Source organism: Macrotis lagotis, chromosome 8 (genome assembly GCF_037893015.1).
Source record: "Macrotis lagotis isolate mMagLag1 chromosome 8, bilby.v1.9.chrom.fasta, whole genome shotgun sequence".
NCBI lineage: Eukaryota > Metazoa > Chordata > Mammalia > Peramelemorphia > Peramelidae > Macrotis > Macrotis lagotis.
Window position 1 is genome coordinate 17,961,276 of NC_133665.1, and position 25,896 is coordinate 17,987,171.

Here is a 25,896-nt window from a genome sequence, read left to right on the forward strand (position 1 = left end):
CCACTGCGCAACCTAGCCACCCTAAGATAAGTTTTCTGATGGAGACTGTCTTACCTACTTGTAATTATATATTCAGGACAAAGTATGGTTCATGGTAAGCATCTGATGAATGTTTTTTCATTAATACATAAAAACCCCAATTCTGACCAGTATGGAAGTCATCCTGAATTTCCAAAAGGGATGACAAAGAAATAAGATAGCTGACATTCCAAGTATCATCCTTCCAAGTACAAGCCAATGATAATCTGTTCATCTAGCATTCCAGCTAAGTTTGGAAAGGCTCAGTGCTAGAAGTTCTGCCAACAGATGATGATTTTTTCAATAACAATTCCTCAGACTGTCTGCAAATTTGTAGAGTGTTTGTGATAAGTTTTAGTGGAAAGATTACTCACATGGGTGCATTTTTTTTCCTTGGGTGCCTGAAATGGTTGAGCTCACCACAGACAATTCTATCCTACCATGGAAAATTTCTATCCTACCATGCTTCTAGGCATAGATTTTTCTTCCAGAGGCCACAGTCTTGACACTTTTTTTCTCCTTACTCAAAAAAAAAAATTGTTGGTGATTATCTTCTACCTGAAAGAGTCTTGTGCAATCATTCAATGATGTACTTCACACACAACAGGAAGAGGAAAAAAAGGTTCTCTATTATCCATGAAATGAAATAAAAACTCTTTTGCTTAATACTTAAAAGTTCTCACAATTTGATTACAATCTATCTTTCTAGATATATTACACTCCTCCAAATACTTTTTTGTTTAGCCAAAGTGGTCTTGCTATTTCAGGCACAAGACATTCCATCTCCACTCTATAATTTTGAATATGCTGTTCTTCATTTGAAATCTACTCCTTCCACACCTCTTTCTCTTAGAATACCTTGTGTCCTTCAATCTCAGCACAAATGCCCCCTTTTATAAGAACCATTTTCAGATTCTCCCCAAAATGACTTGCCATTGATTTTGCATGTATTTTGAATATATTTTGCTTTGTACACGTTGTATTACCCCTGGAATTTAACCTCCTTTAAGGCACGAATTGCTTCACTTTTGCCTTTGTATCCTTAGTGCCTAATCCAAAGTGTAATATATAATAGGTACTTAAATATGTGTTGCCTGATTGATTAAATCATTAAATAAGTCTATAATAAATATTTAGACCAAGATTTATTATATAGTTCTAGATCTGAAATCATTTCTAGCTCTCAGCTTGTTTGTTTTCAGATATGGCCTAATTAACCTTGAAGGAGACCATTCTTCTGAAGCAAAAGCTGGATTTTCCATAATACTGTTCTTTCCAAATGTATTCTAGCTCTGCTGGCAACCATCAATAACAATTCAACTTATCTTTCTATGACTGATGAGTAATTTCATATCACAACTGTAAGTGATGTTTAAAATAGACAACAAAAAATCTCAGGGCATCAGAGATATAATAGTTACTTATATCTGACAGCAAATGCAAACAAAAATGCTGATCATCCTGTGACAAATAAATACACTATTATCTCTGCGTACTTTCAGAGTATAGTTGTGTTTCACTTCAATTTGACCTAACAAATATTTATGTGTTCATCTTTGAGCTACTACTAGGAGAGCGATAAGAGAAGAATAAGACATATTCCCTGCCTTCAAGCAAGGGAGTCTCATGAAGAGAGATTAAAAGTACACATCTGAAATGATGACAAAGTGAGTGATACAGAGAGTAAGAGATTGTTTTGAGACTGAATGGGGATGTCCAAAAAATGAGTAATTGATAATAGCTGGATTGTTGAAGAAGTCTTCATAGGGATAGTCAACATTTGAAATGGGTGGATATGAGTAGGCTTTGGAAAAGCAAAAAAGAAAAAAATACCAGAAAGGAAAAGGGCATTCTATGAAGCAAGTACCACAAGGCTAAAGGCTAAGAGACAGAAGTGAGAGGCAGCTAGGTGGCATGGTTGGATAGAGCACTGGCCCTGGAGTTAAGGAGTACCTGAGTTCAAATCCAGACTCAGACACTTAATAATTAGCTGTGTGACCTTGAGCAAGTCACTTAACCCCATTGCATTGCAAAAAGAAAAAAGAGACAGAAGTGAGTCTATCATACAGAGAATATCAAGAACAGGAGTGTCAAACTTGGGCCTCAGATGACTGCAAAACTCCTCTGTGAGCCAGATTAAAATGTAATTGGGAGATGTTTAACAAAATAAATGAAAATACAACACAGATTATGTCAATTTAGGGTTTTCAGAGTCAATATGAGGGTCAGTAGGGATCTATTTCTACTTGAGTTTGACATCCCTATTATAGGTTGATTCTAACTTGGCAGGAAAAATGGGGAATAGTGAAATGTTGCATGTCCTTCATTCTGAAGAGGACAATGACATGTAATGTCTTGCCTTGTGGGTGAATTGGATTTAAGTGAGATAGAACTGAATAAAATCATCAACTTCACTCTCCAAGAGTCATCAAAGTTCAGTGGCAAGACAAAAGTCAAGAGGATTAGTGATAACCCAGGATGCAGTGGATGAATTTGGAATCTTCAATGCATAACCAATTCTAAGAATTCCACAACACCTGTTTCAGCCATCTTAAGAGCCTATGGAACAAGTTGTTTTTATCTACTCATTCTGCCAGAGGAAGTCTTCATTTCCATGGGGTAGAAATCCCCCTAAATCATCGCCATGGGTTTGAGGCCTGTCAGTTTATCCTCAACTTGGTTTAGTCCATCTTCTGAAAAGATTTACTAGGGAGTAGCCCTGGAACATGCTACTTAGAAATAGCGAAACAGTTTACACAGTGTAGCTTTATATCAGGGCTTATTGTTGGTGACATTCTTGTTTTACATATCCAGAATCCCACAAACCTTGACCTAAAAGAGATTTTAGAGGCATTTTAGACCAATCTCTTACGAGATATATCTCTTTAATGGTCCTTAACAATATATCAGGAAAATTTACTTTCAAGAGAGGAAAAGGAACATGAAGCTTTTTCTACTTAATCAGAATTTCGGCATGGAATTCCTTACTTGGGCTTCTGATCAGCAGCTTCCTAATCATATCACACACTGGAGCTGACACTGTTAATATTCATGAGTCATTTGAAAACAGTTCACTGAAATCCAGAATTGCAAGCCCACACGTGCTATTATGTTGGAGACCACAGATATGAAAACCCTTGAGTTGGTTTACTTCTTAATATTGAAAAAATTCCCTGCTCCTGCAACACAGGGAAACAAGGTGTAAGACATTTGCCACTGGGTGACAGAATTTCATATAAGATAGGATCTGAAAGCTAAACTACTGAAATAGTTCACTAAATAAAGGCAACACTTTTCAAAAGTGTATTTGATCCAATATATAAGCACTTGAATCACTGACTTCAAAGAAAAGTGTTTAAAGATATTAAGACACCCCATGCTTTGAAATCTAAAGGCAGTTTTTAGGCAGCTCATGTGGGCAAGTCACAGACTCATACATTAACTACAGTATCAATAACTTCCATTTATTAGATTATAGAAAATCAGTAATTGATTAAATAACTGAAAACCATTATAGAAAAAGACATGAAACAGCCATCTAGTAAAAAAAAATGGAAAGTTAACCCTCAAAATCTTCCTTAGCATTTCAGATTTGGGTTATTTGTTAATTCTATGACTTTGAAAAAGTCACTTAACCTGACCAGATCTGTTTCTATAAAAGAGAGAGTTGGGATGAACTAGATTAATTCAGAGTTCTTTTACTTCTGAAATTAAATAGTTATCTTGTATTTTCCCCCACAATCAGACAGGTCAACATTTAAGTCATCATAGGTAGGTGAAACAACCTCAAATTAGTATCCTGATTGTAATAAACTTGCTATTATCATTTATATAGTTCGATTTTTAAAATTTTATCTCAGTGAACAAAAGAGAGGGCAAGTGGCACTATAAATGTCCTCACAAATTCAAGCATTCATTCAAGAAACATTAAATTCCTTCCTGTGTGCAGGGAGCACTACAGTAAGCACTGGGGAGAGATACAAAGATTAGATTAGACAAAATCATTAACCACATGGAGCTTATGGTCTAACAGGGAATAAAACAAACATACATATAACCATATACAGCATGTGACATAACTATAATTGAGTTGAAAAACAGGAATTTAATTAAAAAGAATGACATTATTAACAGAGAAGATCCGGGGAGGATTCAATTTGAGAGTATACAATTTAAAATGTACTTTAAATGTTAAATAGGACTAGAAGACATAAAGAATGACAGAAAGCATTGCATGCATGAGCAAAAGCAAGAACAAAGAATAAATAAGGGAGAGTACCCAAGATATTCTGAGGACAAAGAGGAATCCAATTTGGCTGGAACTTAGAGTATATAATAGGAATAATAAACTAGAAAGATAGGAACAGAGGACTGTGGAAGACTTTTAATGCCAACCAAAGGCTTTAAACTATATATAATAGGTGTTAAGAAACCAACAATATGACCCTCTGGATCTATAAGTAAAAATATTATTTGGCTAGAATGGATACACAGAAAATGTGAGTGTAAAGAAGAGAACAGCAGTGAAAACAGAGACTATGGAATAGATTTAAAACATGGAAGAAGAAAAAGAAAATAACTTAATATTAGAGAAGAAAAAATAATAATACACGATCTTCAAAGTTACTAATATATAAGTAAGTTGTAATGTCAAATAGAAATCAAGAAATCAGAATGAGAAGCTAGCATAGGAAAAAAGACAATAAATTGATTTGGACATTTAAATTTAAGTTTGCAATTAGACATGTAAATTTAAAATAAACTGAAATAAACTAGAGACAGAGATTTTTAAGTCAAAAGACAGGTCATGGCTAGAGATACATATTGGCCATCATCTGTACATCAGTGGCTAATGAAATCATGGGAGTGAATGAAATTGGCAAAGGATAGTAAAAAGAGAACAAGGCACTCTGGACAACTCCATGAGAATCATTCACATTAAGGAGTTGAGAAAAGGATCATGGGATCTAAGATTCAGAACTGGAAGAGACCTTAAAGTTCACTTAGTCCAACTCTTCATTTTATATTTTAGGACACTGAAGGTCAGAGCAGTAAAAAGTAACTTGTCTACAGTTATCCAACTGGTAACTGGCATAGCTGGGAATCAGAACAAATCCAATTTTTTTTTTAGTTCCCCCCCCACTATATAGCAAAAGGTAAAAAAAAAAAAAGAAAAAGAGAAGTATTTGTGATAGAGAAAAAGGCAGAGAGACTACAAAAAATGTGGCATCTCACAAGTCAAGAGAAGAAAGAGGATCTAATAAAGACCACTTGCCCTAGAGTCTGAGGGACCTGATTTGACCTCAGATACTTAATAATTTCCTAGCTGTGTGATCTTGGGCAAGTCACTTAATGCCATTGCCTTGCAACCCCCCCCCCCCCCCCGCCCCAAAGAGGATACAATGGCAACATTTTTGAGGGAAGACTGGTAGGGGTGAAGTCAAATTGTAAAAGATTAAGGAAAGTGAAAATAGATAATTTCTTCAAGCAATTTCAATACTAAGGATGAGAAATGGGAGAATTTATTCTGGAGAAGGGACTAGAAAATTGGGATTAACAGGATAAGGACAAAATTTAGTGAGAAGCAGGAACGTGATCAGAGGAAAGAAAGATAGAGTGGGTGGTGATGTTAAGAAGTTTTGAAGAATAAAATAAGCAGGCTGATGAAGCTCAGCTCAGTTGATTTTCATTGTCTCACTCAAGTAGGAGGCTAGATCATCTGTTTTAAGCATGAGAACCCTTTTTTAAAGGGTTCTATTAAATGGTGTGATTTTTAGGAGGGATAGAAGAACTTCGGGACACTGGGCAATGAAATTCATAGATGATAGAACAGATGAAGATTGACAAGGGACAGCAAGAGCCTTGTATTTTTTAGTGTTACATTTGTAATAAAATATTTACCCTGTGCTAAGTCAGATCAATTTCATGATTTTCTGCACCAAAGCTCAACAGAAATGTAGCAGAAGCAAAGATACTAGACAGTGTAAGATTCCCATGAATGAAATTTTTAAATGGAAAAAAGCCAATGGATAAATTCAAGGTCACAAAAAAGATTTTCAAAGAACTGGACTTTTACCTAAGCATCTAAACCAGATCAACTGATTTGTCTTCTGGGGACTATACTTACAGAATACCAGTTAATAAACCTCATATTTTTCTCTTTATTTTTAAGAAAAATAAGCATGGTATAATAGAAAAAGAACTGGATTTGGAATCAAAAGACACGTTTGAATCTCAGATCCATCATTCAGCTGTGTGATGTAGAGCAAGTCACTTCATCTCTCTGAGTCTCATAGTTTCCTCAACTGAAAAATGAGAATAATAAGATCTATACAACTTGTTTCAGAAAACTGATGTGGGAATAAGAGGGAATTAAAGTATAAAAGTTACTCTGTAACCACAAAGCATTTTGCAAATGATCTATTATTAAGATGACACTTCAGTTACATTAGTAATCTTGAGTTTTTACTTATTGACAATTTTGTACAATCCTCATATTATGTAGGGATGTGAATGTGTTCTATCTCTACCATTATACTGTAAATTATTCCAAAGTTGGTATCATCCTATCCTATTTAGTCTTTTTTTTTTCTTTCTCTAGCTGCCTAGAAGAGTTCTCTATGGAATATGCACATAAATTGTCACTGACTAGCATCATAAGAGAACTACTTATTGTATGACACCAGCATCAGAAGATCATGATTATTTTGTGCTATTTGCTACCCCACTGCTGGCCACTTGAGCAACATAATTTGCTTCTTTCTTCCTCCTTTTTTTCTTTCTTTTTCTTTTCTTTTCTTTTCTTTTCTTTTCTTTTCTTTTCTTTTCTTTTCTTTTCTTACTCTTTCTTTTGTTCATACTAAGGTATCATACATACTAAGGTACCAGTGGATGTTCTGACCAAAGGCCCAAAGGAATATAAATTTTGATCTCAGTGAATCTGGCAAGATATCTTGGAGTTTACCAGTCCAAAATCACTCTGGCTCTCATTGATTGGCCAGCAATAGGTCCCAGGTGAAGCCCTACTTAATCATTATTTGGTCCTGGATTGGCACAGAATGAATGTAAATAGTAATTATTTCTATTTTGGTCAGAAACCCTGAGGGTCTTCCCCTCTCAGATTGAATTTTTTTTCTGACTGTGCAAAATAGGTCATTCTTTGCTTCAATTCTTTCCTACCTACCTTAGCAACTGAATTGGCATTGCTTCAGACAAACAAAAACTAGTTAAAGACCTTAGCTTAAAAAGGTCATGGTCTCCTACTGCAGCTGGGCCATCTCCAATCATCCAGATGCTATCTGGCCTGTAGATCCTGATGATTCCAGAGGATAAAGTGAAGCTGATAACTGCACAGCTGTCCCACACTTAAATCCAATTCATTTGTATGTCTAGATATCACTGTCCTGATGTCATGGTCCTCTTTGAGAATAAAGGATAAACAACAACAGCAACATAAATATGGAACAAATATCAAAGTAAGCCTTTAACTATGTTATATTTTCTAGTGCATACAAAAAACTTGCATTTGTAGGAAATTTAAATTTCTAACTTAGGTATAAGCCTTAAAAAGTTAGGCAGCCAAACCTAAACCATATACATTCGTCCGTATGCGACTTTGGTACAGTTGTTCGTTGTGATGGGCATTCAAGGAGAAAACAGCATATTAAGCATAATATGATGCTATTTGAAAAGAAAGATAAATTATTTTCTGTATTATAAAAATGTTTGGGATATATTTTGTATCAATTATTCAGATGAAGAAATCTAAGGAATGTGTGATCAATTAAGGGTATTTTCTAGTCTAAAAAGAAATATGTTTAGAGGAAGAGAGTCTACTGTTCTGTGGCTCTAATTTAGTACTTAATCTTCTTTAAACGATTCTATATACATCAGATGCTTTTATGTAAAAATTAATATTTTAGATTTACCTCTGTGAAGTGCAAATTTGTTCATAATCTCTTTAAATAACATTTAAAAAATGTCTTCTTCAAGGAGGGAGATTATTGAAATCTATGATGTCCAAGTGCTTTAAAATTTTTTTTTTGTAAATTGGAATACAATTTTTTAGAACTGCTATGGGACTCTAGACAGTTTGGCATTTGATTATTTGATATTCTTAAAGTGCTACCCAGATGAAAGATATATTTCTTATTAAGTTTCCCTAATTTCAATGGCAATAGCACTCAAGGAGATGATTTGTACTGAAGGTTTCAGAAGCACTAAAAAAGCTTCAAGATGAGTTTTTTATTTTATTGTAAACTTTATTAATGAACTTCAGAAGAATTTTTCTTCTATGTTGTTCTTACATTTTATGTAAGAACAACATAGAAGAAAAATTTCTGGAACTTGTGATAGTGGATACATAGTTCAGTTACCTTACAAGAAGAATTATGTCAAAATCTTATCCTACAAGTTCTAAAAAAGGTTATTCAAATCATATATCCTGGATATTTAAATATTCTGCCTAATAAAGAGATGAATTTGAATTCCTAGTATGGCGTTGAAATGTCTGCCATAAAGATGGAGATGTTTGGAAAGTTTGTTTGAGCTAAATATGCAGATTTGAAATCATCTACTCAGATGAATACATAGGACTGGATAAAATAACTAAGAAAGACTGTATGGAAAAAAAAGAGGAGATCTAGGATAGGGACTTTGAGGATATCTTAGGGTACAAGGTCCTAACCTTTTTTTGAAAAGGACATCTTTGAAGTCTGGTAAAATCTAAGGACTCTTTCTCAGAATCACATTTTTAAATACATAAAGTAAAAAACAAATCCAGTTTCACTGAAATGTATAGCTCTCAAAATATTAAAAAAAAAAAACAAATTCACAGACTCCCCTAAAATCTAACCACAGTTACATTGTCCCTGCTTAAGAGATCTTGCTTAGGGAATAGAAAAAGACAAATCAATCAAGGAGAAGGATAAGGAATGGTCAAACACAAAAGAGAACCATGAAAAAGAAGTATCATAAAAGCCAAGAGAAGAAAGTATTCAGAAGAGCAGTCAATAGTGTTAAAAGCTGTCATGCTATTAAGAATGCCCCAAAAGAGGCAATGACTGATCATTTAAGGCACTATTTAAAAAATTAAGATATTATTTAAAAAGAATTGAGGGATCAATTTAGATTAAGTCTATATAGAGGTTAGAAGTAGGGTATGCCAAATTTCAAGGACTGAAGCTATGAATGAGATATTAGAAAGCAGAAGCTATAAGAATAAATTAATTCTTGAAGATGAATAGTGAAAGGGAGAGATTCCTTTTTTAAAAAACATACATTGAAAGAATAAAAAGGTAAAGAGAAAGCATTTTAAGGACAGGAGAGACTTGATCTTATTTGTAGATGGTAGGAAGGGTCTAGTAGAAAAAATGAAAATAAGAGATAGGTCAAGTATTAGGGGCGGCTCTGGACTGGGGCCCCCTGAGAGGAACATTGAGACACCCAGAGGTCAGAACCTGCCTTCCGGTACTGGGATGGCCTCGGTATGGGCTGGCTCCACCCTCAGGGGGAACTCAGGAGGAGCAAGACCACCTACTAGGAGGAGTTAGGTCTGGGGATAAAAGGGATAGTTCAGAAAGGCTCGGGGGATTCTTAGTAACATCAATAAAGAAGTGAACCTCTCCTCAGGTGCTCTGCCTGGTTTGTTCTCCCCTCCCCCACCCCGGGTGGGGAGCCAGAGAAGTCTGAAGACCCTGGATTAGGGTAAGTAGAGGGCGGTGGCTGGAGGGTCAGACAGACTCCTCCCCCAACAGTCAAGCTCTTGAAGGAGACAGAAAATGAGGTAGAATTCAGAGTATAAATAGAGAGAATAACCTTGGCAAAAAGAATCACCTAATCTTTGAGAAGAGGAAAGAAGAAAAAAGATTTTGAAGTGTGGAGAAAGATAACATCTCAGTAAATCAGATCTTGGGAGAGGAAAAAGTAATTAAAACATGAAATTCTTGAATGCTTATGAGTCTAAAAATGCATCAATAAAAGTAACTGAAAAGTTATTTATATAGTGTGAGTTTAGGTCTATAAAGTAACACTGAAAATCTCTGGCATTACATTCCAATCTGACACAACCTTGCCTTTTCTTTGAAATTTTTTTTTCAATAAAAAGGATCATTCATTTCATCTCTCTCCCCTGCTTCCTCCCCATTGAAAAAAAAGAAAAAGAAAACGCTTATTACAAATATGTCAGACATTTTCATAATGGTCATGTCCAAAAATACCTATCTCATTTTGCATATTTAATCTATCACTTCTTTGTCAGGATAATAGACTCAGAGCAATTTGCAAATAATGATCCATTCTACCTTTTTAAACCTCCTATCACGTAACTATCATCTATAAAAATCTATGTGCTTTTTAGCTAATATGAACTACTTTCATATTCTTAATAGGTAACATAATCAGGTAAAAGACATCTATAAGACATTTTACTATGGATTAGTCACTGTATCAGTCACTGAAAATACACAGATGAAACAATTCTTACACTGGAGCTTACTTCTTTGGGGAAGACAATGTACATTATACATACAATATACATTATATATACAATGTAAGTGAGGTGGAGGGACTAATAACTGGAGGCCTCGGTAATAATCTCTATGTAGGAGGTGGTATTTGAGCAGAGCTTTGAGGAAAATGAAGTATTCTAAGAAGAAGAGGTAAAAAAAAGATGCAGAATTAAGTCAGGAATGACAGACATGGGAGACTGTTAATTCAGGAATGAAGGCTAAAGATGAACTACTAATGGTGAGGAACAGTTAAGATGGCCAATTTCATTATAATGATGAGTGCATAAAGGGCAGTAATAAGGGTCTGGTGCTTGTCCTTTATGCCTAGAATGTCTTCCTATCTCCCCATTTACCTGTTGGAATTTACTCATTCTTTATAGTTTGACTCAAAAGTTACTTCTCTCATGAGTGCTCAACTCCACTTTTCCCTTGGACCAACCAGGTTGGGGAAAGGGGGAAGGTTTCCAGAGGCATGATCACATTGCCATAACTCATTCTCAAGGTGTTAGGGATAACATGGAAGAAGGAATATACTTATTATTCATAACTGTAGTTCCTGATCCTCCACTTAATGAGTTTCAAGTTTAATAAATCTGTCACCAGTAACTCAATCAGAATTATTTGATAAATATAAGGCAAAGCAAGAAAAATTAAAACTAGGCATTCTACCCATAAGTCTGGGACTTAGCCTCACAACAGTGTATTCAGTGTCTATGAGAGACAGTAAATACAAACTTAAAAACACATATGATTAGGGAAGTGGTGTCAAACTGAAATAGAAATAGAGGTCACTAATCCAAACATTAGGATTACAGGCTACATACTGATTTAGTTTAAAAATTAATATCTATGTCTTTTAGAATTTATTTTTATTTTGTTAAGTATTTCCTAACTAGATTTTAATCTGTTTGAGGTAATTCAAGAATACTGTGTGCCAAATGTGCCCCATGGGCTGCAAGTTTGATATCTCTAGATCAGAGGAGACAGATATCTAGGTCATTTCAACAACTCTGGACTGGGGCAGGGAGAGTTTTGATCAGTCCTTGATAGCCTACAGAGACAATATACATTTCCTCTCCCCTGCTGGGTAGAATCATGTATCCTTCTTAGCTTCCCAGATTTTCTGGCAATTGGTACTCCTCTTCTGGACTACCGAGCTGTATTAGCCAAAACAGTAACCAAAAGTCTTGGTAACTGTGAAGGTTTTCCCATATCTTTTCTTTGGCTAGGCTCTGAGACAGTTTTATGTTCTTTTCAGCAAAAGTATTTCCCCAAATCTGAGGTGGACATAGGTTTTTCAGGTCAGGTCTTTTTGCTGGAATTAAGGGGTTCTACCTCTCAGGCAGTAGATAGCAAGGCAAACTAGAGCCTTCATCAGCTTCCTCAGTAATAAAGCTTTTCTTTCAATTCATTCATCCAAACAAATCTTTTTTAAATTATCTCTTCTTCTCAGAAGCAAAGCTTTTCTTCCAATCAGCTTTTTTTTCCAATATAAACTTTTCATCCAATTAATTCATTCTAATAGTTAATGGGAAGGAATATAGCTGCTGAGATTTTTCTATATTTAAGCTCCCAAGATTTATCTAAGATTCTTCACAGATGAAAAGACTTGGGAGTTTTAATCTTAATCAACTAACTATACTACTCCAAAGTAGGATCTCTTAAATGAAATGACTGAACTACACCTTATTGTTAAAAATTTTTAAATTCATATTTTGTCAACAATTCACAACTAGGCAATATGCAAATGCCCCATAGTCATGAAATAATTCCAAGTTATTTGCATTTTCTAGCTATCCATCTCAAAGTCCTCATATCAAGTCATATGAAGATCAGATAGTAGAAAACAGGTCACTTTGGCCTTTTTTACCCTAAAGCAGGGATAGAAAACTTTTTTTCCTGCAAGGATAATTTAGATATTTATGACATTATTTACCTGGTCAAACATTTAATTAATTGACCCTGAAAAAGCTCCAAGATTTCTTGAATTTCAAGTCCACCGGCAGTTGCCATTGCAGCACCCAGATCCTGGTCTTACACCATGAGAATACAGAAGCTGGGTCTTTTTTGTGTGGGGGTTATTTTTTTCTTAATTCTTTTGACAACTCCCTTATTTTTGCTCATTTTTATTTATAAAATTGTCAAAAATCAGAAAGGGACACCAACACAGGCAAAAACAAAACAATTCTTGGGACAAGGAATTTATATCTTAGTAATCAGTGCTTATCTAAGTAATCAGGCCCTGGCACAACTAGATAGCTTGGTGAATAGCATATTGAGCCCAGTAAGGAAGAACCCAATTCAAATCTAGTCTGTGTGACCCTGGGCAAGTCATTTGATCTCCGTTCATTTCCATCCCCTGGTAAAGGAAATGGCAACCCATTCTAGTAATTTTGTAAAGAAAACCTCAAGGACAATATGGTCCACAGGGTCACAAAGAGTCAGACATGACTGTAGAACTGAACAACAACAACAAAACTCCATGAAGTTAAGGCCCATGCCTTACCTTTCAGTTGTACCACATCTAGCATCTAACATTTGCATAATACACAGAAGATATCCAATATATGTTTGTATATATCTTACAGATATATTGTATATATCGAAAGGAGGAAAGAATGAATAGACTGAGTTATAATAGCAATGTGAAAGAGCATTAGACTTCAAATAAGAGAATATGGGCTCCAGATGAGACAAACACTCAATAGTCACAGGACAAAAAGATAGTTTCCTTCACCTGTCAAAGCTTCTTTCTCTATAAAATGAAGTTAATGATATTTGTACTACCTGACTCACAAGAAAATGCTTTGTAATATATATGAAGTACCACAAAAGGCTAATAAATTATTAGTAAAGCATTACTAATTGTTTTTAAAAAATGAGTGATTAGGTTGATTTGGAAAATGCAAGGAATTTTTCCCAGTTCCCTCTAACGAGACACACACACACACACACACACACACACACACACACACAGACACACAAACACACACACACATGATTTCATTACACAAAAAGGACTGTGGTTTATTGCCAATAGTAAACGAGCTCTGTTTGTTGCCTGAATAGCAACTAAGTGCACCAGGGAGTGACTTTACAAAGATTGAAAGTGGACACAGCTGGTATGTGGACAGGCTAGTATGAGAATATAATTAGTATTACTACACGGATGTGGGCAAACTACCTGTGGGAAAGATGTCAGTGTCAGGGGGACTATCATATTTGCCTTAATTTTTAGTTTACCTTTCCCTACTATCTTACAATAAATCCCATTTGTGGTTATGGATCACGAACACTGGTGAACTTCCTAAATGAACTCCCTTTAATTGCAACAAACAATTTAATGACACAAAAGTCCATTCAAAATCTGCAAACTAACTGGATGTCCTCCTAAGAAGGTAAAACAAATCTTGGAAATACAAAATGGTGTGAGAAATCTTGAAGAAAGGCTACTACTACTACTACAATTTTTTTATTTCTGTTTTTTCCTAATTCAGTATTCATCATTTGACCAGTTGGTCAACCTCAATACATTAATGTGTCAATGATTTTTGTGGTGCTCCTGTATGTTTAAATTGCCAGCAAATAGAAAAAAAAGAAAACAGCCAGATTTCTTTCCTGGGTGATTTTGAGCTCATTCTACTCCAGTGGAATACAATTAACATAGTAAATTATTCAAAATTCAGTCTATGTTTGAGGAATTTGAAAGGGAGACAAAAAAATAACCTGTTAAAATGTATTAGCATATCTGAAATTCACTTGAAATTCATTTATAGTCACCATTTATTGTTTATCTCTTTCTAGGTCCAACACTAAATAAATTTTTTCAGGTAACAAAATTATAGTCACAATAATTTAAATGCCAAAGAGTATCAGACATTTCAGGGTTTTACAAAGAGAAATGGTGCAACAAAGGAAAAGATATAGATATACTTAGAGATGGTTATTAGCAATTTTTAATGAGGAAGAATTCTTTTTTATTTATTTTATATTATTATAATAATCTTATTGTGAGAGTAATCATAAACCCCCTCCCCACCAAAAAAAAAAAAAAAAAAGAGAAACCTCAAGAATATTGAGAGAGAAAAAAAGTGCACTTCAGTCTGTGGTCAGATTCCAATGGCTCTGTCTAAGGGATGAATTGCCTTCCTCATCACAGCCACCAGAGAAGTTGCTTCAATATTTTTCCCACAATTGTTATCACTAGCTCTATTTCTCTCCACTCTATTTTTCCCCACTCTCATCTATTCCATCCTCTCTCCCCTTTCATCCTGTCCCTGTTCAGAAGTGTGTTGTATCTAAGTACCCTCTCCCAAGATCTTCCCTCTCTTCTATCACCTACTCTCTACTTCACTCCCCCCATTCCCCCTTATCCTATCCCTTTTGAGGAGGAATTCTTAATCATTAAGTATCATAAAAATGCTTTAATTGGAACACTTTCAAAAAAGCAATTAGAGAAAAATACTTGAAAGATATTCAAATTGAAAACCGAGAAAATAAATCAATCACCAAAAAAGAAACATAATTGTATAAAATCATCTTAAATTCCCCAGGCAAGAATCACAGCGGAAAGAGCACAAGAAATCTCAGGAAGACCTGCATTCAAATTTCACCCCAGATAATTATTAGTTGTATGACTCTGAGCAAATCATTTAATGTCTTTCAGTCTAAATTACCTCATAGGTAAAATAAAGTCAATATAGTACCTGCCTGCCAGAATTATTATAACAATTAAATGATATAACCTATGTAAAATACTATGCCAACAAAGCATTATGTTTAGAAAGAAAGCAAATGCTGGTAAAGAGGGCAAGAGGGAAGAAATGGGGGAAAGGATATAAATGATAGTTGTAGGAAGAGTATTTTATAATTTATAATTAATATTGTTTGAACTTAGTTTTATGTAATTAGAAATTGTCTAACCCACAAGCTTACATTAGAGATCAGGCTGACCTTCAGAGGTGCTCCTGAGAAAGCTGGATGGCTTCAGGAAATACTTGGATAACACCTCAATCTTGAATTTAATTTGAATTTTATGCTTACTGGTACACCACTCAAGGTACCTTGTCTGGGATCTGAACCCTCTGCAAATGTGCCTAACTGCTTATACATACCAAAGATACTCATCTCTACCCTATATAAAGCCAACCTCACTATGACTTAATGACTCACTAGTTCTCTCTCTACCAAATAATCAAATACATTTCTTTCTAAAATTATTTCATATTTTGGGATTCATTCCCATGACTAAGATAATTACAAAATAACCAAAACAGCTGCTCACATGGGTAGTAACAGCTTTAGTAACAGATAACAAGCATAGGTGCTCCTTTTGTTCCCTATTCAGTTCAGTTCTCAGCTTCTTCTTCTTGTTGCTTTTGTTGTCTGAGATCAATTGCTTATCAAAATAGTAAAGAAAATTAAACCATATAGAAACAACAAAGAAAAAAGAAAAGCTTTTTACAACAGATAATGAAGTAAAAGAAAAACTACAACTTGATAAAGAATAAACTATAAAAAGGATAGTTCACTTTTTACAACTGAGGCTTTTTTAAAGACAAGATTCACCTTTTATAATTACTAATTTCATCTGATTGAAAAGAGGTTTTCTTAGTATCCATGTGAAATGTGATTTTCATAGGACAAGAATTGTTGAACTGCAAGGTCAGTCAGACCCAGAAGTAATAAATGAAATAATATATCTGTATAATAACTGTAGTGAAGAAAGAGATTGATTGTTTTCTCCTAAAAAAGAGATAAGAGCACAATTTTAAAAATAATATTGCTGAATTTTAAATAGTAATGAAGTATCAAAAATAAAATAAATATAGTAAAAGGTCAATGGCTGAGAATAAAATCAAATATGAAAATCAAATCAAAAACTGAAAATGTCACAAAGCTAAAAAATGATAAATAACAATAAAATAAAAGGCTTCTAAGATAGATTCATAAAGTCATATAGTGGGTCAACTGGGATTTTAGAAGCCATCAAATAGGAAAGAAAATAAAACCAGATTAGTTCCTTGAAGAAACTGATCACAATCCACAAGAAAACTTGATTGTCTTTTCAAAAACAAACAAAAAAAATGATATGGTAGCCAATTTGGAAATACAACTAGAAGAAATAGAAGAAAAAAGTTTAGTATGAACAAGAAATGAATGTCCTGGGCAGGGGGATGAGGGGAGGAAGAATCATATTACCCCATGACTAAGAAATCAAAAATCCATGTCTCTAAGACACAATTATTGTTTCAAAAAGACAAATACAAAGAAAAGATTCTTAACTTGTTGATAAAAAATAAGAAATCATGTATCAAAGTAAAGCTAGGAGAAATGGACTTCAGGGAAAGGGGGCTTAAAGATCTATGTTTTGGGTGAAGAAATCAGTGCAGAAGGAACAGATCAATTATAGAACATATTTCTATATGTACTTTTGAAGTACTTCAAAAGTACCATTTAGAATGTATAAATGGATAATATCTAAATTGGTAAAAAATAATGATGTCATAAAAGCATGGGAAAATGATAGTGTGAGATGAGATGGCTTCTCAGGTTCTTTCTAACTCTATAAACTATAATCTTAAAGAACATTCTATGGCAAAGTAAAGTGCTCTGACTAAACATAAAAAGCAGTGGAGGGATATTTTCAACATTTTCTATAGTAATAAGAATAACAAGCAAAATGAAAAAAAAAGGAATAATTGAAAGGTAAAATATGATTATTATTTAATTGACATGGTTATTTAACATGAAAATCCACTTGGCTTCAACAAAAAGTAATTGAGAGATATTAGATTATATGAAATAAAACTATAAATTGAATAGCTTGAATTTCAGTATCATGGAAATGGCAAACCATTTCAGTATCTTTGCCAAGAAAAACTTAAATGGGGTCATGAAGAATTGAACACAACTGAAACTACTTAACTGTACCAACATCATTTCAATAAAACCAGAAGAAAATTACCTGCAACAATAGGAAGGCCAAAAATGACTGCAGAATAGCATTATATAGACATTATAAAAGGTGAATTTTGCTCTTTATACATACATATATGTGCATACATACATATGTACATACATATATACATATATGTATTGTGTGTGTATATATATATATATGTATATGGTGTACTAGAATTTTAAGAACAGAAGTGAATGGAAAATCACATTTCACATGGATACTATGAAAAGCTTTTAAGCAAATGAAATTAGTAATTATAACTTAGTAATAAACAGTGAATCTTGTCTTTAAAAAAGTCTCAATTGTAAAAAGTGAATCCTGTCCTTAAGAACAGATATGAATTTGAATGTAAAATGTCAACTAAAAAACCAGACTTGCCTCCTTGTCTTCTAAATCCCATCAAGATAGCACCTAAGATTTGTTAAGAGGGGGAGGGGGGTTCCCATGCTCTGTGAAGGTTTTTAACATAACTGAAGGAATGTCTGAAGTCCAGCTCCTCCTTCCCATCCAGAGTTGCCCTCTACTCTATCCTGACTTACCCTGCCTCATCCTAAGGTAAAACTAGAAAAACCTCAGTATAGGACTCCATTTTCAGGACTGGATCTCTAGTTAGATTCCCAAATACATGCCTATATAATCATCAAACTTAGGGAAATATTGATAAATGTTGCATGTTAACCTAATTCTGCTTTCTTCCTTCTTAAGGCCAAATTCTGGAGATCAACATTTATTTGTCCCTTCTTAGGACAAACTCTGAGGGTTAACATATATTTAAAATAAATAGCATTTTTAATGCCAATACAGAGTGAGGACCCCTCCTCAACATGCACATGATTTTAGTAAAGATGGTTATAAAAAAGCACAATGACAGAAATAATAGAAAACAACAGAAAATTGTAGTGATGCATATATGACCAAAAACCTCTAAAAGTGAACCTTGGTGAAATTTGACCAAATTTGACTAGTTCCAAGACCACCCTCCTTTGAAAAACGAAGAGCTATAAATGTGAATCAGTATATATATACTATCAGTCTTGGTTGAAATTCTGGTTAGTTTAATTGAACTTTGTTTTCTCTTTTTTAAAAATAATTTTCTATATGAGATACTTCATAGGGGATAGTGGGGGAATATGTTCTGAATGAAAGCAATGTAAAAACAAAAGATAGTGAAATGAATCATTTAAAGAAAATCCAAAGTTGATGGTTGAGTCAAAGCACTATAAAGAAATGAAAGCACCTAAAAATAATCAAAAGTCATAAAACTAAATTCTAGCAAGGTTTTAGAATAACAGATACATATTTGGTAAATCTGAAAATTAACAATAATTTTTTTAGCCACATCTAGAAACATTTGGGTCAAAAAATAAATATATATTTTGAGCCAATAATCCTACTGTGAAGAAAACAAGTTAAAAACACCATCCTAAAAAAAAAAAACGAAATATGAAGATAAGCAGTAGCATTATTTGGAAAAACAAATAATGATTAATAAATGGCTAAATAGACCCTGATCTATCAATTAAGGGAGAGTAATCTGACAATTGAAAATAAAAATAGAGGGTATCTGAAGAAAGCTGGAGAGATTAATATGAATAATGTGAAATGAAGAAAGTACAAGCAGATAAGCAGATATACTTACTATAACTGTAAAAAGAATAATATATAAACAAATATAGAAGGGAATGGATAAAGAAAAGAAGTCACAGAGGGAGAAATTACCAAGCTGTTTTAGACATTTCATATGTTTAAACTAATCTTTAAAGGTGTAAATACTTAAAAATAAGTTAATTAAATTAAAGTTAATAAATGTTTATTGACTAACTTTTATTGTTAAAATAAGTAAATAATAAATTCATCAAGAAAATTCACTAGTGGAATTTCATTAGTGGAAAAAAATCCTTCACCAAAAACAAACAGCAATTTATTTGTAACTTATAGAAGCCAGATGACTTGCCTAGTCACACAGTTTGTAGGAATCAGAAGCAAGGTTAACCCTATTTCTTTCTGTCTCCAAGATGAGTTTTCTATTCACTACTTAATGTCACTTTTCATTCACAGAAAATACCAGATATAAGAAAGAGAAATAAATGGTTACTATATGATTTATCCCTAATGTAATCAAAAGTACTGAAGAGACAAGGAAATTGGGGAGCCACAGGCTTTATACACTGCGTGAATGAAGCAAAGTTGGTAAATATTCTGACCACAAACCTTAGAAATTTCATATATAAAGTACTTACAGGTCCTCGAAGATCAATGAGTTCCTGTCTCATCTGGGATACAAGAGCTTCCTTAGCAATCAGAGCTCGATGTAGTCGCTCATTGAATTCAATAAGTTCTCCATGCATTTCTGCCACCTGAAAAACATACAATTCAATCAACAATCAAGAATTTATTAAACATTTCTATGTACTAGGCATCACATTAGCATTGTAAATACAAATACAAAGAAAGAAATGACATATATAGACTAGGAAAAAGACTAAAGAAGCAAAACCTCCAAGTCAAATGATGACAGTTTAAGGACTATTGGGACACAGATTTATATCTTTTTTAAAAAATTTTTATTTATTCATTCATTCATTCATTCATTCATTCATTCATTTTAGGTTTTTGCAAGGCAAATGGGTTTAAGTGGCTTGCCCAAGGCCACACAGCTAGGTAATTATTAAGTGTCTGAGACTGGATTTGAACCCAGGTACTCCTGACTCCAGGGCCGGTGCTTTATCCACTGCGCCCCCTAGCTGCCCCAGATTTAAATCTTTAAAGCTGGAAATGTTAGCAGTCATTTAATATAATCCACTCATTTACTGAGGGAAACTGAGGCCAATTCCAAATCTAATACTCTTCCTGTTGCAAAATTTAACCACAGAAGTTGAGGTAATTCAAAGGAAAAAAACATGGTTGCTTTTTTTGATAAGTAAACTACCTTTTAAGTAGATATTACAACCTTAGACAATTATACAGTGATAATGAAGAAAAGCCTCTGGCTTTTTGGGTCTAACCTCTCTGGTGATGTTATCCCATGGGCCCTTCCTCTCATCTGGTATACCATTTTTGATATTTTTTATGCCTGTCATACTAAAAACCTTCAGTTTCCTAGCTCTCTTTCTAAAATTCCCAGTTCTCTTCTACACTCCAGAGTTATTCTAATGTGTTAGGTGATTATGGAACCAATAGTCTCATCCATTGCACCTAGAAAAGTGGCAAAACCTTGGTATAGCATGTGCCAGATCTGAGGGATAGCATCTTACAGGACCATAGTGGACTTTCTCCTCCTACTCTGGTGACATTCTTGGCTTGTATCCCCCCTTCTTCCCACTAGATGTGTGAAAGTATTCACTACTACTCAAACTAGGCATTGTGTAGTTCTCTTGTTGCATTCTCCCCCTCCTTACTCTCAGGCTTGAGTTTTAAACTACATAACCTTCCCTTGATTACAACAGGGAAAGATTTAGGGCTTTTCATTGAATGGAATGGTTCCATTCTGCTATACTAATGCTAATGTGGTTTAAGAACCAGAGTAGCAACCACTATACTCAAATGGAACAAATTATAAGATAAGAGATAGAAACTTTTTTAAATTCCTAAAAAGGACATTATCATTTTGATTAAAACATGATCTATTACTGTGCCAGATTTCCTATATGGACCAGATTTCTTAATGACTGGGATAGTTTTATATAATAATAGCTATATTAGCTAATTGAGTACTTATTACATCTCAGGCACTGCTGTAAGTATTTCACAGTTATTCACACAAGAAGTCTGGGAGGTATGCTATTATTGTTATTGCCATTTTATAGATGAGAAAACTGAGGCAAATAGAAATTAAGTGATATGCCCAAAGTTACACAGCTAGGAAGTATCTGAGGATGGATATGAATGAAGGGTTTTCCTGATTCCAGACCCAGTATTTCCCACCACCTGTCTCTACTATTTGTTTTGTTTTTGCAAGGAGTTAAGTGACTTGCCCAAGCTCACACAAATAGGTGATTATTAAGTGACTGAGGTCGAATTTGAACTCAGGTCCTCCTGAATCCAGGACTGGTGCTCTATTTGTTGTGCCTCCTAGCCGCTCCACAACTATATCTTTTAATATTCCCAGTGATTTGCACAAAGCTACTGTTTTATCATGATGATTAGATATATATAAATAGATAAAAGTAAACATTGTCCTGTCCTGTCCAAGGACCTGTAAAATAGTATTAGTTAATAGAAAACAAATTCTATTAAATTATTTCCCTTAATATTTATAATAAATCAAAGAGTTTTAATTAAATACAGGCCTACAATTAAAATGTAAAATAGATATAATAAAATCAAGACTCCTAAGGAAAATTCTCTATTGTTACTTTTGAGAAATATTTAGGACATGGCTTTCAGCAACACTAAATAAAGTCAGACCTTGTAAAAAGATCAAGGGAAGGAGACAAAAATCTTCCATGGTACAGAATGATATAAGTTTGATTTGAAAATTAGAAAAATAGCCTTTTAATGCATATCTTTCTAAATGATCATTAAGAATGATTCAAGATCCTATGTCAAGAAGTAGATACTCTTACTTGAAAGAATGACCTCAGGGTGGCTAAGGTGACACAGTGGATAGAGCACCGGCCCTGGAGTCAGGAGTACCTGAGTTCAAATGTGACCTCAGACACTTAATAATCACCTAGCCGTGTGACCATGGGCAAGCCACTTAACCCCATTACCTTGCAAAAAAAAAACCAACTAAAAAAAAAGGCACTCCCGACTCCAGGGCTGGTGCTGTATCTACTGTGGCACCTAGCCATTCTGACCTCACTATATTTCAAAAAAGAGTTAAAAAGCATTTTAATGTTTTAAACTTTAAATAATGGGTAAATGGACTAAATGATATCTCAGATTAATTATGAGAGAAAAAGGCTAAAGGATAATGGACCTTTCTCCTGCAGAACATAAGCTTAACAACAGATCAGTCAGGAGAGTTTGACTTCACCAGATACAAAAAGAAGTTATAATTTTATCTCCTAATTACTGGTCTTGTACTCCCATGGTTTTTTACCCAGGCTGGTATATCAACAAACTGTCTATTTATAAGGTTAATTTAGACTAGTATTGGTCTCCATGTTAAAGGTGTCTCTTTCTTCCTGCTTTATGCTTTAATATATGATAGAGCTTTATTTTCAAACACTTAAAAGGAAAATCTACCAAGAGAATACAGCAGAATCAGGAGAGTTAAGAAAGGCAAAACATAAGCAAGCAAGAGTTGTCATCACGAGTCTGAAAGATGAGAATATTACATCTAGTCCCAGCCTGCTCAGTGTTGGATCCTGGGTTGTCCTTGAAATCTTCTACCTCTAGTCCAGTCTCATTGCAACAAGGCTGATTTTCACTACTATTACCCTGGCAACTATTGAAAACTACTGTTGCTTGACTGTCCTAGGACCAGAGCACCAGAGGTCAGGTGTTCACCAGTAGGATTTTTCTCTGGCTTAGAAATTCTAACATTAAACCTCACCTATCCATGATGCAGGCCAGGATGAGAGACTCAGAAACCAGACTTCATATGTTCAGGACCTTGAACAGAAGTAGGGTCTCATATGCCAGGTCAAACTAAGCACATGCTCCCACAGACAAACAATCTTCTGATTGTGTATCATTCACCATTATCTTTAGATGAGGAGAAGGAAATATTACAACTGAATGTACCATTCAGCTCAATGGGGACCTGATAATCAAGTGTTTACAGATCTGCCTGTTCAACACAATCTCCCCTATTCATAGGATCCTAGATTTGGAGGTAGAATAGTTCCTAAAGGACACCTAATCCACTCCTCTTGTTTTATTAATATTTAGCCTCAGAGAATTTAAGTGATGTGCTCATAGTCAGAAAAGATGACTGAGCAGAGATTCAAACTCAAATTACAGTATCTGACACATAGTAGACACTTGATAAAAAGCTTTGTTTTTCCATTACTATCACTTGATGTTTAAAACAAAATTTGTTATAATCCTATTCAATGAATCCTATTCAATCAAGCTACCAAAAAAAAACTAAGAACCTTGTCTCTTAACACTTCATCTTCCATATACTTTTAAAATCTTTAAATGAAGATCTTAATTCCATCACTCCTTTACAATTGCCCCCTAAATTTTCAATTCTTAATTATCAGATTTAGTAGCTTCCTCTTGGTCCTTACTTTACTTGACTGCCACAGTTTTTAATTCAAGTTGACTCAATTTTGACTCAATTTGACCTCCTCCCTTTTTAATATTCTGGTTTTTGAGACCCTGTTCTCTCCTGGTTTTCCTACCTGTATGACCACCTATATTCAGTCTCATTTACTGAATAATTACTTATGTCCCTTAACACTTCAGATATACTGGCTCAGCATTTGAGTGCATATTTGTTACACATAAATTCTTTTAATCTCTAAATAAAATGTACACAGTAGGATCCTTGTTGGAGAAGAGTACTTAAGGTTGCAAATTACAATACTGCTCTCGTAATCAGTAACTGAACCAATAAAGATGGTAAAATATTGTTAATCAACTATATGATTAAAGTTACAGAGTTTCCTTAAGAAAGTTACTTCTGGAATCAAAAGTCACTTGATGGGTCTTCTGGCCAAGATGGTGGAAAGAAAACAGGCACTGTACTAAGGTCTCCTGATCTTCCCTCATATAATATGAAACAAACCTCTTAACAGAAATTTAATCAACAAAACCCAGAAAAAGAAGGTAGGAGAAGAACAACTACTCCAAGGTCTGCCTTTAGGGATCTTGGGTGAGCTGGGGGCAGAGAGCGGAGAACCAGCCCAGGGGTAGAGGGTGAGAGCTGGACTAACCTAAGATCAGCTGTGGAGGCTTTGACTGTGGGAGCAGTGGTCCAACTAAGAGAGAGCCAACTAATCCATGGAAGCTAGGGCTGTGGGAGCTGCTGTCTGGAACATTCCAGTGGAACTGGAGGGTGAGTTCCAGCACAGAGAGTTATAGAGTATGGCCGGATATATATCCGCTGGATAAAAGCAGTCAGAAATTTAAAGAAGGCAGTGGGGGAATATGGGCCAAGATCACCTTTTGTCCAGCTACAATTGGATACTCTTGCATACTCCATATTAACACCTAATATTTGGAAGCAGATAGTTAGAACATGTTTGTCACCCGGACAATCTGTCTTCTGGATGACAGAGTTTATAGAATAAAATAGACAGGTGGCTTTGAGGTATGCACAAGGTCCCAATGCCACCACATATTATACAAAATGAAAAGAACCATTTGCACTTATCAGACAAAGAAATGATGTAGCTTTTGTAGATTTCTTTGACTAATTACAGGAGACAGTAGGAAGAAGTTTAGGAGATGTAGCAGAAATAGATGTATTAATAAAATAATTAGCATGGGCTAATGCAAATGCTGACTGTCAGAAAGCAATGATTGGCTTAAGAAAGGATGCCACCATTGAGGAAATGATTCAAATTTGTGACAGAGTAGGGTCTCAGGTATATCATGCAGAATTAATGACAGAAGCATGTGCTAATATTCAAATAGGAAATAAAGAGAAATGGACTTGTGGAAAACCTGGACATTAAAAGAAAGATTGTTGGAGTGCCCAAGGAGCTAAACCCAGAAAGCTCAGGGCACATCACCCTATACCTCTGTGCCCAAAGTGTAACAAGACAGGACACTGGGTATCAGAATGTAGTCAAGGAAATTTAAATGGAGAAAGGGGCCCTCTCCCAAGGACCCCTCAAAAACAATCATGGGGTATGACAGTTCAGGAGCAGCAGAATGGAACGGAAAAACCAGTATGCAGCTAGGGTCCCTGCCTCCCCAAGCTTCTACTGAAGTACCTATTCACCCTTTATCATTAAAGGATAAGGAATTTGTAATCATTTTGACTCCACCAAATCCAGAGTATACTTATATTACACCTTTAGTAAAGCAAGTGAGTGGGGAAATCTTCTCTATTGCAATAGTGAATGCTAATGATGATGATGATGATAGCTACATAAATGAAAACCAATGAATAGCTCAGTTAGGTGTTTTCTCAAGATCTGGTATAAATAGGAAGGAAAGTGAGTTGAAGAGGGGGGCCAAAACACAGAAATCACAATGAAATTATGTTTACAACTACGATTTCTTCAGAAAAACCTCTTTGTGTTATCCAAGTAGAAGGAATTGCTTCCCTGGGCTTGATACTGGGACAGATTGAACTGTGTTCCCGATACAGAACTGGCCACAAATTTGGCCTAAACAAGCTGTCTATACCAATCTAGTAGGCACTGGGGGTTGACAGGAAACAGAAATTTCTTATCAACCCTTGAAATGGAGAAAAAAAGATAAAGCAGGAACTGCCACTCCTTTCATAGTTGAAGGACTCCATACAAAATTATTGGGAGGAAATATATTATGTCAATTAGG

General features: G+C 34.7%; 1 protein-coding gene across 7 annotated transcripts in view; it reads right to left on the minus strand.

Annotated features, from left to right (window-relative positions):
- The window catches only part of SNX29 (sorting nexin 29), a 718,720-nt gene that overhangs the window by 300,799 nt on the left and 392,025 nt on the right, over positions 1 to 25,896 (minus strand). For 6 of the 7 annotated variants that reach the window (XM_074196446.1, XM_074196453.1, XM_074196450.1 and 3 more), the window contains one exon: positions 19,731 to 19,847. In XM_074196446.1, coding sequence (XP_074052547.1) covers positions 19,731 to 19,847 — 117 coding nt within the window. Of the gene's footprint in view, positions 1 to 19,730; positions 19,848 to 25,896 lie in introns of those variants that run through there. The other variant, XM_074196452.1, reaches the window with a different exon arrangement.